This window comes from Lacerta agilis, chromosome 3 (assembly GCF_009819535.1).
Source record: "Lacerta agilis isolate rLacAgi1 chromosome 3, rLacAgi1.pri, whole genome shotgun sequence".
Classification (NCBI taxonomy): domain Eukaryota; kingdom Metazoa; phylum Chordata; class Lepidosauria; order Squamata; family Lacertidae; genus Lacerta; species Lacerta agilis.
Window position 1 is genome coordinate 108,887,814 of NC_046314.1, and position 14,172 is coordinate 108,901,985.

The 14,172-nt window shown below is 44.8% G+C and overlaps 1 protein-coding gene across 2 annotated transcripts in view; it reads left to right on the forward strand.

Annotated features, from left to right (window-relative positions):
• VRK2 (VRK serine/threonine kinase 2) overlaps window positions 1-14,172 on the forward strand; it is a 70,906-nt gene that overhangs the window by 15,571 nt on the left and 41,163 nt on the right. For both annotated transcript variants that reach the window (XM_033145124.1, XM_033145126.1), the window contains exons 3-7: window positions 946-1,001; window positions 3,352-3,421; window positions 3,785-3,872; window positions 5,019-5,127; window positions 6,024-6,116. In XM_033145124.1, coding sequence (XP_033001015.1) covers window positions 946-1,001; window positions 3,352-3,421; window positions 3,785-3,872; window positions 5,019-5,127; window positions 6,024-6,116 — 416 coding nt within the window. The remainder of the gene's footprint in view (window positions 1-945; window positions 1,002-3,351; window positions 3,422-3,784; window positions 3,873-5,018; window positions 5,128-6,023; window positions 6,117-14,172) is intronic.

The following is a 14,172-nucleotide window of genomic DNA, read 5'->3' on the forward strand; positions in this document are numbered from 1 at the left end:
ATCCCGAGTTTAGCATGACCTACAGCAGAGGTCTTTAACCTTTGGCCACCGGGTTGTTGTTGAGCTCCAACTCCAACCATCCCCAGCCAGCGTGGCCAATAGTTAGGGATGATGCAGGTTGCAACATATGGATTGCTGCAGATTAGCCACCACAGCCCACAGCCTTAATGCCTCATTGCCCATCTTTGGGTGGAAAAATGGGTTACATGTAGTGTAGTTGTTCCCTGTTCTGCTCCACAGAACCTGGAGAAGAACCACATTGGGGTGGGGGGGGGGAAGAAGACCCCAAAGTCATTTGGAAATCAATTGTTGCCCATGGCAGTTGATCATTCCTGGAGTGCAGCCAGAGCTAAATAGGGAATTTTGGCAGATGTAGTTTGTCATATTGCCATGCTTAATGGGGTGGAGAACCTCCCCCCCCCCCATCTGCCCAGTTCTGCTCCTTGATACAGCTCTTTCTCCTAGAGTTTGTGGGGACTTGGGTTCCAGTCTTAGCTCAGCCACTTGTTCATTGGATGGCTTTGGAGCAAGTTGCTGATTTTTATTTATTTATGGCCTCATTTTCTCATCTGATGAAATGGGCGTATTTAGGAATAACAGTAATTGAAGTAATGAAGAAAATGGGTAGGGGTCTACATGAGGTTCTTGTTATGCAGTGAGAAGATATTTTCATTGTCGCTGTTGTTATTATTATGTTTTTGATTTTATGATACTATTCGAGTCCTTTAAATCATTTGTGCATATTGCCCAGAGGTGTTTAGTTATTGATCTGTTAAGAGAAGCACTTAAATAAATGGTGTTGTTTGTTATTAAACAACAGGGTCTGTATGGGACTTGTCATATTGTCTCTGTTGATGCTTAGTTTAAATTCTGTTCATAGCTAGAGAGATCAATTCATCCATAACCCACCCCTCTCTCTCTTTCCACCCACATTCTGTCCTGCAGCTTCCCCTCGCCTTGATGTTCCCGTAGAAGACAGTGCAGAACATGTCATTAAAGTGGTAATTTTCATACCTTTTAAAAAAATCAACTTCCTTGGCAAAGGGCTGTAAGTTACTGTAAGGTCCTCTCTGTATGTCGTTTTTGTTACACATTTGTGGTGATTTGCGCTCACGATGATATTGGGGCGGTTATACTTGATCGTGAGCCAGTGTGGTGTAGTGGTTAAGAGTGGTAGACTCGTAATCTGGTGAACTGGGTTCGCATCTCCGCTCCTCCACATGCATCTGCTGGATGACCCTGGGCTAGTCACACTTATCTGAACTCTCACAGCTCCGCTCACCTCACAGAGTGTTTGTTGTGGAGGAGGAAAGGAAAAGGAGATAGTTAGCCGCTTTGAGACTCCTTCGGGTAGTGATAAAGCGGGATATCAAATCCAAACTCTTCATCGTGCTTTCAGTAATGTTTGCACCTGCAAATAGCTTGGGGGGTAGAAAGACTGCTTTGTCTCATGCCCTGTAACTTCCTGTTGAAATCCTGTAACTTTGCATGCCACAAGAATTCCAGGGTATGTTTCCTTCTTTTGCAATAACATGGGGAAAGCACCACAGAACAACTAATAAAGCAGAGTGATGTGTGGACAGCCCAGTATAAATCCACCAAAAATGTACTGTTACCCCTGTACGGAGGGACCTTAAGAGTGCAATGTATCTCAACAAGTGCTGAAATCTACCCTGCAGTTCCTCAATGTTGCTTTCCCTACAAAAGAGGCTTGTATTATTATTTTTGCCTCATTTTCAATGCAATTTCAAAATGTCTGTAGGCCCTGTCCCTAACAGCACAGCATAATTTCCTGATGTACCTCCTAGTATTAATATTCATCAGTACCGGAGTAATAATTCTCACTCTAGTTTTACAGTTACGATGGAATCTGCAGAATGGAGGTGCCAGGTACACCGGGGGAGGGGGGCAGTTCCACAACCTAGGAGCTGCCACGAAGAACGCCCTCTCCTGGGCCACCCCACCACCCTGATCAGGGCACAGTGGAATTGCCAAGAGTCCCTCCTCTGCTTATCTCAACACCTGAGAGGGTTTGGAGGGAAGGAGACCTGTGTCTACTTGGCACAGGAGAACTTCCTCTTCCTTAAACGTGCACCCTCAGAATCTGCTCCAGTGGGCTGGGAGGAGGTCCCCCTAGGATAGACTCTGGGGGTACATGGGCAGAGGATAGTAAAGTCCTGCACTGGATGCAACCCATTATCTATCCTCTTTATTCATTTTTCACAACATTATCGCATCCTTCCTCTAAGGACATCATAGCGATATAGAGGGTTCTTCACCACAACTACCAGCCTTCCCTTTTTCTTTCCAACAATCCTGTGAGGTTAATTATCAAAAATGCTCAACAACTTTGATAAAGCCTCCACAAAAAACCTCAAACAACTCTGGCCAATTCAATGGGTAGATCACCGCCAGTTTATTTATAGTGGGAGTAGATCACAGTCTCTTGGAAGTTGGGCATGCCTGGTCTAAAATATGTGCCGTATTTTTCACTCCATAAGACGCACTTTTTTCCTCCTAAAAATTAAGGGGAAATATCTGTGCGTCTTATTGAGCGAATGGTGGTCCCTGGAGCCGAATTGCCCAGGGGCCAAAAGCAGATAGTGCTTTTTATTTTACAAAGAGAAAAAGGGGTGTTGAAAGGACCCCGCTCAGCAGCTGATCAGCAAGAGATTGGGAGAGAGATAAGAGTCCTGGCTCCCTTTCAGCCCCGCCCTCCATTGTTGAATGTGCTGCAGAGGGAGGTTGTTTGTTTCCCCAGCGACATGTGAATGGCTGAATAGATTATCTGTCTGGAAACTGTAGAAATGGCTCCCTTTCCTTCAGAAGCTGCAGAAATGTGAGTTGAACCCCATAAAAATTGGGCTTTCCCTCTTTGCTTTTCCCCCTTTGCAAAAGGAGCTTTGCTTTTTTCCCTTTGCAAAAAAGCTGCAAAACATTTAGCTGATCCTCAAAAACAACCCAGGGCTTTTCCCTTTGCAAAAAAAGCTACAAAACTTTTAGCTGATCCTCAAAAAAACAGGGCTTTTAGAGGAGGAAAACCAGAAAATATATATATATTTTCCTTGTTTCCTCCTCTAAAAATGAGGTGCGCCCTATGGTCCGGTGCGCCCTATGGAGCAAAAGATACGGTAACAGTATGAAGCTTTGTGGCCTGAGGGTTGTTTTAAAAAATAAATAAAAAATGGGGTGCCTCCAACCCTTGTTCAACTCTTGAGACATCGTGATGTTTAGCTGGTGATATACAATGACGCTGAGAAACAGATATCGCCCAGCCCTAGTTGTGAGCAACATTCATTAATTGGATACATCCAATGCATTTGATTCTTTGTTGTTGTTTTTTTAATGCAGGAATACCTCGAAAACGGACCCTTGTTTTCTGAACTGAAATTCTACCAGCGAGCTGCAAAACAAGAGCATAGTAAGTGGAGTGGCAGACGAGTCGAAGCATTTACGCACTTCTTACAGTGCAATAGCGCTTTTCCAAATACAGAAGCACACAGTTGTTGTCTTCCGCAAATGTAGTTGCATGCATTCTTGTTTTCATGCCGTTATTTTCTACTAACAGTTTCAAAACACGTGTTCTTAACGTTGTACACCACCTTGGGAACTTTTGATGAAGGCCAGCGTATAAATAGAATAAATAATAAATAATAATAATGCATAAACACCTTAAGCCCAACTGTTTCTTTTAAAAAAAACCTTAAACCAGCAAGCATATATATTTTTTTAAATAAAAAGGAAACTTTTTTAAAAAAAATTATGTTCTTTACATTTTTGCCAGTCAAGAAGTGGATGAAGCTGAAACGATTGACATTTTTAGGAATTCCTTTCTTCTGCGGAGCTGGCCAGACTGAACATAATGGCAAAAGGTAAGGGAAACGCGCACACACAACACACAATGGAAGTGAATAAGAATCAGCATTTTTGAGGGTGGGGAGTTCAGTTGTCCATTTCCTGAAAAGGAGGAGGAAGCTGTTTAGGTCAGTGATAGACCTCATGGTTTGAAGCCTGAAGGTCTCAGCTGCTGTCCCTGTGGCCTCTCAAATTCTTCTTCTTTGGTGATCACTCGTAGCCAAGTAACATTGTCTTCCACAAACACGGTTTTAAAAGTGAGTCAGTAAATGACTGTGGAGGCCAATTCTGGATCCACACTTCCTTCCACAGTGGGGGCAAAGGTTTCCAGGTGGGAGTTGATCAGGGTGAGGGTTTGCCAAGCATGCCTTCCTCTTAGCACGTTTCTCCCTTGCATCCTGAGTTTGAGTGTCTTCAAAGCCCATGACACCTTTGGTAAAGGCTGTTCTCCTATTTGAGTGCTCACAGGCCAGTGCTTCCCAATTGTTGGTGTTTATACTACATTTTTTTTTTTAAGATTTGCCTTGAGACAGTCTTTAAACCTCTTTTGCTGACCGCCAGCATTACGCTTTCCATTCTTGAGTTGGGAATAGAGTAGTTGCTTTGGAAGACGATAATCAGGCATCCGCACAACATGACCAGTCCAACGAACTTGATGTTGAAGAATAATTGCTTCGACACTGGTGATCTTCACTTCTTCCAGTACACTGGCGTTAGTTTGCCTTTCTTCCCATCAACGATGTCTCTGAAATTTTTTACACATCACTTGGGAAGACAGGCAAACTAATACCTCTCAAATTAGAAGGGTCTTGGGTAGCCCAACTACCAACTGGAGCATTGCACTCTTAAGGTCTAATCTGCTAAAAGGCAGTTTAGTGCAGTCCTAGTACATGCATCTGTGTACACAGGCCTTCCCTTGATCTCTCGACCTGAGTCCCTGGTTTGAATTGCTGTGTGGTTTTAATAGGATTGTTTTATTGTGGGTGCTTATATTTTCATGTCTGTGTAAGGGACTTTTATACTTCGTAGAAGCCTATTTTAACATTAAGTGGTACATACATAAATAAAGAAACAAAAAGAATAATACGTTTTGTTGCTTGTAATGCAAGGCAACAAGCCATGACAATCCTATGCTTATATCTCTCTCTCTGTGTTTTATATAGTTACAGATTTATGGTGATGGAAAGGTTAGGAGAGGATCTGCAAAGCATCTTTGAAAGAGGAGGACAAAAGTTCAGCAAGGGAACGGTTCTACAGATTGGAGTCCGCATGGTGGGTATTAGGCCCTTAGCAGTGCGAAGCTTGAAGGAAATGCGTGTTGTCTAAACAGTCTCTAACAGATGCTTATGTACTGTTAACCCAAAAAGAGCACCTCTAACAGGGAAGTTCTGCAACGTAATCCAGACGCAGATTGCTGTGCCATTTTCATAAGTTATCGTTAAAGGAATTACATATTGCTTCAGAAATATTGGGTTGTATCCAACCAAGTTGTACTCAGATTATAGACCTGTTGATGTTAACCCAAGTTAGCCATGCCTGTCAACGTTAATGGGCCTTCTTTAATCAGGAGTAGCATTGAATACAACTCAGTGCTTTCTTTTTCCATAGGCAGATTTAACTGAGTGAAGCTGATACGAATTACAGAGATGCATTTTTTTCCATCACCTGTTGTTTACTCATTGATATTGGGGAACTTGTGTATTGTGATAGCTGGGGAGGCTGTCCTCGGCCATGAACCTCATACAGCGGTACCTCAGGTTAAGAACTTAATTCGTTCCGGAGGTCCGTTCTTAACCTGAAACCGTTCTTAACCTGAGGTACCACTTTAGCTAATGGGGCCTCCTGCTGCCGGCGCGCGATTTCTGTTCCCATCCTGAGGTAAAGTTCTTAACCCGAGGTACTACTTCCGGGTTAGTGGAGTCTGTAACCCAAAGTGTTTGTAATGCGAGGTGTTTGTAACCCGAGGTACCACTGTAGATGGGTTTAGATCAAAATTTCAACGCCTCCCTCACCCCCCCCCCCCACTTTCACCCTGAGATAAGAAAATGACCTGCTTTTCCTTCCTCAGCTTATTGCTTTCCGACTAAAACTTGCTGACCCACTGACCTAATATCATCATGACTCCTGGTTTCCTTTGTAATTTGTCTTTCCCCCCTCTCCTCCACTAGCTGGATGCTTTGGAATACATACATGAAAATGAATACGTTCATGGGGACATTAAAGCAGGAAATTTGCTTTTGGGCTACAGAAATCCACATGAGGTAAGTGTCACATTTGCCCCCACCTGCTTCATTGTTTAAATTTGTTTTGTTGGGGGGGGTGCTATAGTTCATTGCTATAGTTCATGGTTTGTTTTGTTGAGGTGTGTGCTATAGGTCATTGCTATAGTTCATGGTTTGTTTTGTTGGGGTGTGTGCTATAGGTCATTGCTATAGTTCATGGTTTGTTTTGTTGGGGTGTGTGCTATATTTCATTGCTATAGTTCATGGTTTGTTTTGGTGGGGTATGTGCTATAGTTCATTGCTATAGTTCATGGTTTGTTGGGGTATGTGCTATAGTTCATGGTTTGTTTTGTTGGGGTATGTGCTATAGTTCATTGCTATAGTTCATGGTTTGTTTTGGTGTGGGCAATCGCATAGCTCTGTAGAGTCACCGGCATTAGTTCCACAGGCCAGATCCAGCCTGCTAAATGACCTGACTATGACCTTATTGTGATTCAGTCCAATGTTCCAGCTAGATCAGTGTCAGGGAGCTGCACTCCATTGCCAGACAGAGTCCGGGTGGGTATAGACAGCCCCAGCCACTCCTAGCTAGTGATACATCTTCCAGCGGGTCTTCCAGCACCTCCCCTGGGGAGGAGGAGTTATCCTCAGGCAGCCTGGTGGAGCGAGGGCTCCTGGATGTTGCTCAAGGACCCAGCACCGCCCGGCAGACCCGCTCTGAAGGGGAGCTGCCACTTCTGTCGCCCGAACTGCGCAGAGGGGTCAAAAGGCCGGGAAGGCGGCACTTCAGGATGCCGGAATTCTTATGCTGGGGTCGCAGCCGTAGAACGGCACTTCCGGATTCGTCTAGCGACTAGGTAGTCATGTTTCTCAGTAGCTCTGCACTGTAAATAGCCTTGCACAATAAAATGGTTAAAAGACAAGATGGACTTTGTCTTTACTTGTGAGCAACCCCTTGAGGATCCTGAAAATCAGTATAGTCTGCACTGGCTGAAAGCCGCTCTCCAGGGTTTCCGGCAAAGGGGGCTCCCCCAGTCCTAGTTGTAGATGCCAGAATTGAACCCGGGGGCCTTCTGCATGCAAGACAGATGCATTACCATTGAGGTAGCCTCCTTCACCAACGACCCTTCCACCAGCACCTGCAGCTGTATCGTCCAATCTAATCAGGCCGTAAAACGCTCTGTCTGTGCTATAGGGAGTGATCTTTAAAAGGGAAGGCTGAGGGATGCCCAGTCTTGGCACTTAAGCAACTCAGGGCCGAGACCCCCTGCCTGCTTTTTGCAAGGAAAATGTAGCATTTTGGGCCATCCCAGCACTGAGGTGGGTGCAAACACTTCCTTGGCCTTAGCCCGTAGGTAACCACTCAACTGCTTCGACTGGCAGAATTGGCGCTGTTGCAGGTGCCGCCCTTCGAAACAAAACCTCATTTTGTAGCTGGCATTGGAAACGGGAGCAGAAAGGGAGGGGACCCACCTCAGCAGCTATTCTCCTCCTTCGCCTACCTGAACACTTTCAGTTTCCAATTTGTTAAAATATTTTTTTACATATATATTGGGTCAAAATCAGAGTTGCATTTCTTTAATTGAGACAAAAAATACCCCTAAAAAACATAACCCTAGCACAATCTGTGCTTCGATCCTCTTCTGCGTTCATCATTAAGAACTTGATCTTTTAGTGTGGCAGCACCTGAACTTTGGAACTCCCTGCCTATGGATATCTGTCAGGCTCCTTCACTGTAGTCTTTTCTTCGGCACCTGCACAAAACACTTTCATTTAGACAGCAAACCTACTCATGCTTAGAAAGCTGATGCGAGTTTTAACCTGCTGTTAGTCTATTGTTCCTTTTAACTCTTCAGGTGTCTGAAATTATTGTTGCTCATTTTTCTTAGTGATGGTTTTGTTATGTTACCTTTTCTTTTCGTAAAACCGCTTTGAGGTTCTTTTATAACCGAGCAGTATGTAAATATTATGAAACAAACAAATAAAATTGTGGCTGCAGTACGAGTAGGCAGTGCCTTCTTTCTGTTTTAACTTAAGACGCGGGTGGCACTGTGGTCTAAACCAGTGTTTTTCAACCTTTTTTGGGCAAAGGCACACTTGTTTCATGAAAAAAATCACGAGGCACACCACCATTAGAAAATGTTTAAAAAATTAACTCTGTGCCTATATTGACTATATATAAAGTAATTCTCTTGAATTTTTCAATTTTTCCCACGGCACACCAGGCAACATCTCGCGGCACACTAGTGTGCCGCGGAACAGTGGTTGAAAAACACTGGTCTAAACCACAGAGCCTAGGGCTTGCTGATCAGAAGGCCGGCGGTTTGAATCCCCACGACGGGGTGAGCTCCCGTTGCTCTGTCCCTGCTCCTGCCAACCTAGCAGTTCGAAAGTATGTCAAAGTGCAAGTAGATAAATAGGTACTGCTCCAGTGGGAAGGTAAATGGCGTTTCCGTGTGCTGCTCTGGTTCGCCAGAAGCTGCTTAGTCATGCTGGCCACATGACCTGGAAGCTGTACACCGGCTCCCTCGGCAAGTAAAGCGAAATGAGTGCCACAATCCCAGAGTCGTCCGCTACTGACCTAATGGTCAGGGGTCCCTTTACCTTTTAAGACGGTTTATATATAATCATAAGAAAACATTTTAAGAGTTGAAAGTGCAGCATGCAGACAGGTTTTTTAAGTGTAGCGCATGCACGCTTAAAGCAGTTTCGGGCAGCTCGGGTGCAGCTTTGCACACACTGTGAGGACTTGCATTGAAAGTGGTCCCTGCAGCTTGAAATCCTTCGTTCAGTTCCCTGTGCACACCTTGGTCTTTGTGTCCATGCACAGGCCAGCTGGATGAGACTCCCTGTCTGCAAATGCCACTGAAGTGGATGAGAACTCCTTGCGCCCCAGGGACGAATGCTTTGGAGAGATCAGGTGTTGCATCTTGCAGCGCGGTTGATTGCCGCTTTGCTGCTAATAATGCCGTCGTTGAGTTCTGCGGCCTAATTAAGTTGGCCTGCTAATATACTGCTGATCCAGATTTATTGCTGAGCTAACAAAGCAATATATCTTGCCGGGTTTTACATGGCAGCTCCGTTGACTGAAACAATATATATGAAAGAATGAAATATTTCCCCATGTTTGTAGTGTATTCCCCTTCAATATGTTCTTTCTATAGTTGTGTTTCTTTTCTGACATTAAGTTCTCTGCTTGCGAAGGGTTCTTTAGCTGTGATTGCTGCACTGGAAGAGGTTGGGCTAGACAACCAAACTCTACAGTTTTATGATTCTAGGTTGTGTTTAGTATAATTTATTGGAGTTTAATTCTGACCATGATTCCTCTTTGGGATCCTTAGTTTGTGATAATTCTGTTGGAGTTGAACCTTCTTTTGATGTTGTCGTTTAGTGCCTATATTTGCGTGCGCTGCCTAAAGGCTCCCAAACAAGGCAACAGTTAAGTGCATGGCTTTAGGCTCTGGTTTGCCAGCTTTGCCAGACATTACACTAAACCCCAGGGTGAGGAAGGGAAAATCCTAAGGGCCAGATTCTTTCATAGGACAACATGCTAGGGATAAGTGAGGCCAGATGCAAAAATGCAGGGGGAAGGCAGTAGGCCCCACAGTAGCCAGAGGTCTCCATCCTGGGAGGCGAGAATAATAGAATCGTAGAGTTGGAAGGTACCCTGAGGATCATCTAGTCCAACCCCCTGCAATGCAGGAATATGTGGCTGTCCCATACAGGGATCGAACCTGCAACCTTGGCGCTATCAGCTCTGTGCTCTAACCAACTGAGCTTTCCAGTCAGAAGCACAATGTTCAATGACACATTCCTTGCCAGGCGAAACATCACTCAAAGCAGCTGGTGAGGGCTGCGGGAGTGTACCAAGGGGCCACACAGAGGTCTGCATTTGGCCCCTGGGTGTGTGGTTCCCCATCCCTGCACTAAGACATAGTTAATTCCAAACCAGGTTTAAGAATAGCTAAACCTCGAGGGCTTTTTCTTTCTTTCTTTCTTGTTTTACAGTCAAGTGGTATATTAATTTTTTTTTGAAATAACTAAGAAAGTTTGTGTCGGAATTTTATTTATTTCTGCTGGAAATTTCCATTCCAGAATATCTGCTTTTCAGAATTTTTATATATATATAAATAAAAATCACACCATATAGAAGTGTTTTACAATTACTTTTGTCTGAAATGTTCGCAGCGTTATAGGCAATGCAGAGCACACATGCAACAACAATGGTTTGTGTGTGTGTCTAAAGCAAGTAATTATTTGTTTACTTGTATGGGAGTGAGAAAGGCAAGCGAATAAAACCAGCCCTCTTCTTTTCCTTTGACCTCCTAAATGATGTGTTGGGAATTGTAATATGATCGGAATCTGCTGACCTCCGGAAGGTCAGCTTGCTGCTGATTTCATTTACTTGCAGGGAAGCGTTAGGCCATTGAGTGAATCTTCAGGGCAAAAGAGCCTCTCTTTTTATCAATAAGCCTCTTAACGCTTTGAGGGTTGTTGCAGTGCATCAGGAGAGGGTGCTGAGCTTTCTGCCCTGGCAACAGTGTTCAAAGCTCTCCTTGGTCCGCTGTGTATTTTTCAGTTCCGTGTAGCTGCTAAGGATCGGGTGTGAAGCAGGTGCTTTATGCCTTGAGCCATCAGATGATTACAATAAGATTTAATTGAAATCTGAATTGATGAATGAATAAACGCTTGAAACATCCACAGCAGTTGCTCATTCAGCATTTCCTTGGAAATATTCAAGGAATGTGGTTCCTCAATCACCTGAGCTGCTGCTTTCCTTGACCAAACTGCTCTTACAGTGAGGAAGAGCTTCCTCGCTTCTGTCCAAAATTCTGTCTCCCTGTCTCGTTACATCTATGACTTTCTGTCTTAGGGTTCGTGGAATCTTTCTTCTTTCAGAGTTTATTTTATGGCATCCTTTCTGTCCCATTAAAAGTTGCTCAAACTACTTTGGAAAGTGCTCCAGTGTGGTGTAGTGGTTAAGAGCGGTGGACTCGTAATCTGGTGAACCGGGTTCGCGTCCCCGCTCTTCCACATGCAGACTACCTTGGGATAGTCACACTTCTCTGAAGTCTCTCAGCCTCACTCACCTCACAGGGTGTTTGTTGTGGGGGAGGAAGGGAAAGGAGACTCCTTTGGGTAGTGATAAAGCAGGATATCAAATCCAAACTCTTCTTCTCTTCACCATGGGTAGGAAAATTAAGGCCTGGGGGGCCAGATCCAGCCCAATCGCCTTCTAAATCTGGCCCGTGGACGGTCTGGGAATCAGTGTGTTTTTACATGAGTAGAATGTGTCCTTTTATTTAAAATGCATCACTGGGTTATTTGTGGGGCCTGTCTGGTGTTTTTACATGAGTAGAATATCTCCTTTTATTTAAAATGCATCTCTGGGTTATTTGTGGGGCATAGGAATTTGTTCATTATTATTTCCCCCCAAAATATAGTCCGGACCTCCTGTAATGAATCAGATCTAAGTTAGAGGAAGTTCAGAAACCCACGGTATTTTAGGAGTTAATGGGCACCCCACTTTGAGTGGCAGATACCCCTTGGGAGGCGGGACATTCTGCTCTTTAAAAGGAGGGAGCAGCCCTTAGAGAGGGAGAGTGGTGACTGGAAGAAAGAGGGTGTGGGGCCAGGTTAGGTTTAGGTTAGGTTGGTTAGGATCGTTGAAGATGTGTATATGTTGCTGAAAGAAAGAGTTTACACTGTTATGAAACTAAGCTTATGAACCATCACTGAAACCGTTATGTTCTGTAAGAAATAAAGACCTCTTATTGTTGAGCTAAGAAAATATCGTCGTTCATTTGGTCCAGCGAGTTATATAGGCTCTTGAGGAGGTGAACTCAGGGAAAGGACAAAACTAACCTGAAGGGTGATAGTTTGTGTCTTGGAGTTCCCTCAGGAGGGGCTAGCGGGCGGAAACCCTGGTATTGCCACAGAGTTGCTAAGAGGGCTTAGCTAACTGATATAGTGAGGGGATCTAATAAAGAGAGACCCCAAACTGTAGGCAAAGGAGAGGTTAACCCCTGAAGCCCGGAGCAGAGGATATAACCGGCCACGGCCGCTGGACAGGAAAACTCCCGTTACTAAGAAATTCCCAGATTATTAATAAAAGGGAAGTGAAATAACGGACGGACCTCAGAGGGACAGGTGGGGTGGATTGAAATTTGACCCAGAACACCTGATTAAAAATTCACTTAGTAACGAGGGGAGAGTCTGAAGTGGAGGTTCGTCGCACCCCCCACAAGGTCTGAGGGACAGTGGACCCGCCCCCTGCTGAAAAAGTTTGCTGTCCCCTGCTCTAAAGTGTGTGTTCCCCCCCTGCATTTAAGCAGTGTCAGAATTGCAGTTGGCTAGCCACAGTTCGTGAATTCCAAATAATAAAATACAGCATAGCTCTCTCTCTGTGCCTAAATGGAGACAATATTTGGGTAAGGCTGCCTCTTACATTGCTAAGCTCAATGACAAGGGAATGCCAGCCAGTTCCACTTAAGTTGCCTCTTCCATCACAGTGAATTGACGCATTATTGTCTTTCCAGCTCAGCTAGGTTGGGTAGCGAGCAGCATGAATCTGCTAGAGGATACGGGAGGAAATAAGAGTCGGTCAACCTGACAAAACTTTGTGCCTTGTCCCAGATTTCCAAACGCCGCCTCCAGTCTTTAATCTTTGTATTGCAGTTTGTACAGGTCGTCAGGTGAGAAATATAATCAGTATAATCTTTAAAAGCTGTTGCCCCTGCAGGAACAGAAAGCTGCAGTCCTGGCGACACGCTCCAAATAGGCACAGAAAATGCAGCAGCGAGAATCAGGGGTTTCACGCCCCTTTAAGACACAGACCAGCCATCCCAAGACTGTAAATCTGCCGGGGGCACAAACAGGAGTCAGTAATTTTAATAGAATCAGCTACCAGATAGCCTGACTGCCTTTTTTTGTAGAAAAAAGAGAAAAGGAAAAGGGAGACAGAAAAGAAAGAAACCCATCAAGAGCAATATAATTAAATTAAGAGCAAGGTCGGGCTAGGACAGGGATTTGCCTGCCAGGTAAGCACAAAACTAGTTAAAGAGTGATGCGGAAAGTAGTTTCTCCAACTTAGCAGCTTGCAAATTAATGCAGTGATTTTCTTAACGCTGGTGATGCTTCGAAGGTGTTGGTCAGGAGCATGAGCCTCAAGGGCAGTGGCTGCTGCTGCTGCTGCTCAATGTCCACTTATTCTATCAAGCTTTTAACAGGTGCTTATTCTCCGAAGACTTTGGGCTGTTTCTTCAGTGGTGCTGTAACTCCATAATTTGTTTTTTTTTTTGTACGTTTCTTTTCACGTTTAGTCTAGCGCAGGGCATGGCCTGTCCGGCAGGTGGGGAAAGGAGCAGGTCTGAATCTTACAGGTGCTCCTCTGTTCAACATTGTCCCTGGAGGCTCAGGTGGCCTAAGTGGTGAGGATTGCCTTTCTTTAAATAGTTCTGGCTGGTTCGCCAGCTACAACCCCGTTTGGATCATTTGGCCACTGTACTCCATGCTCTGGAGGAGCTCCGGTCTGGCAGGTCAGATGGGGTCTGTGGAACAGAAGTTCCCCATACCCTGTGGTGTACAGCAGTGCTGTCCAACAGGTCGATTGAGATCGACTGGTCGATCCCCGGGACGTTCCGGTCGATCGCAGCCTCCTTTTCCTTCGTGGTGGCAGAAGCGTATCTGGCCCCACCCCCTCACCCCATCCTCCATTTTTTCATGATCACTGGAACGGAAAACGGAGTTTTCGCTGTGAGGCAGATTGTTTCCTCAGCGATCTTTTGGTGAGTGATTTTCCCCTTTCCCCTTTACTTTTCCTCCCACCCCCCTCCAAAAAAATACGGGATTTTGCTCCATAAAAAAAGCTCAAAAACTTTGACCTGAAACCCCCCCAAAATGGGACTTTCCTCCATAAAAAAGCTGAAAAACTTTGACCTGAACCTCTGCCAGTTTTTTTTTATTCTGTGAGTAGATCGCAGTCTCTTGGGAGTTGGACACCCCTGGTGTACAGTAACAAATATATTTCTGCTACAGTGGTACCTCGGTTCTCGAACGCGCCTCGGAAGTCAAACAGCGTCCGCTGCGTGTTTTT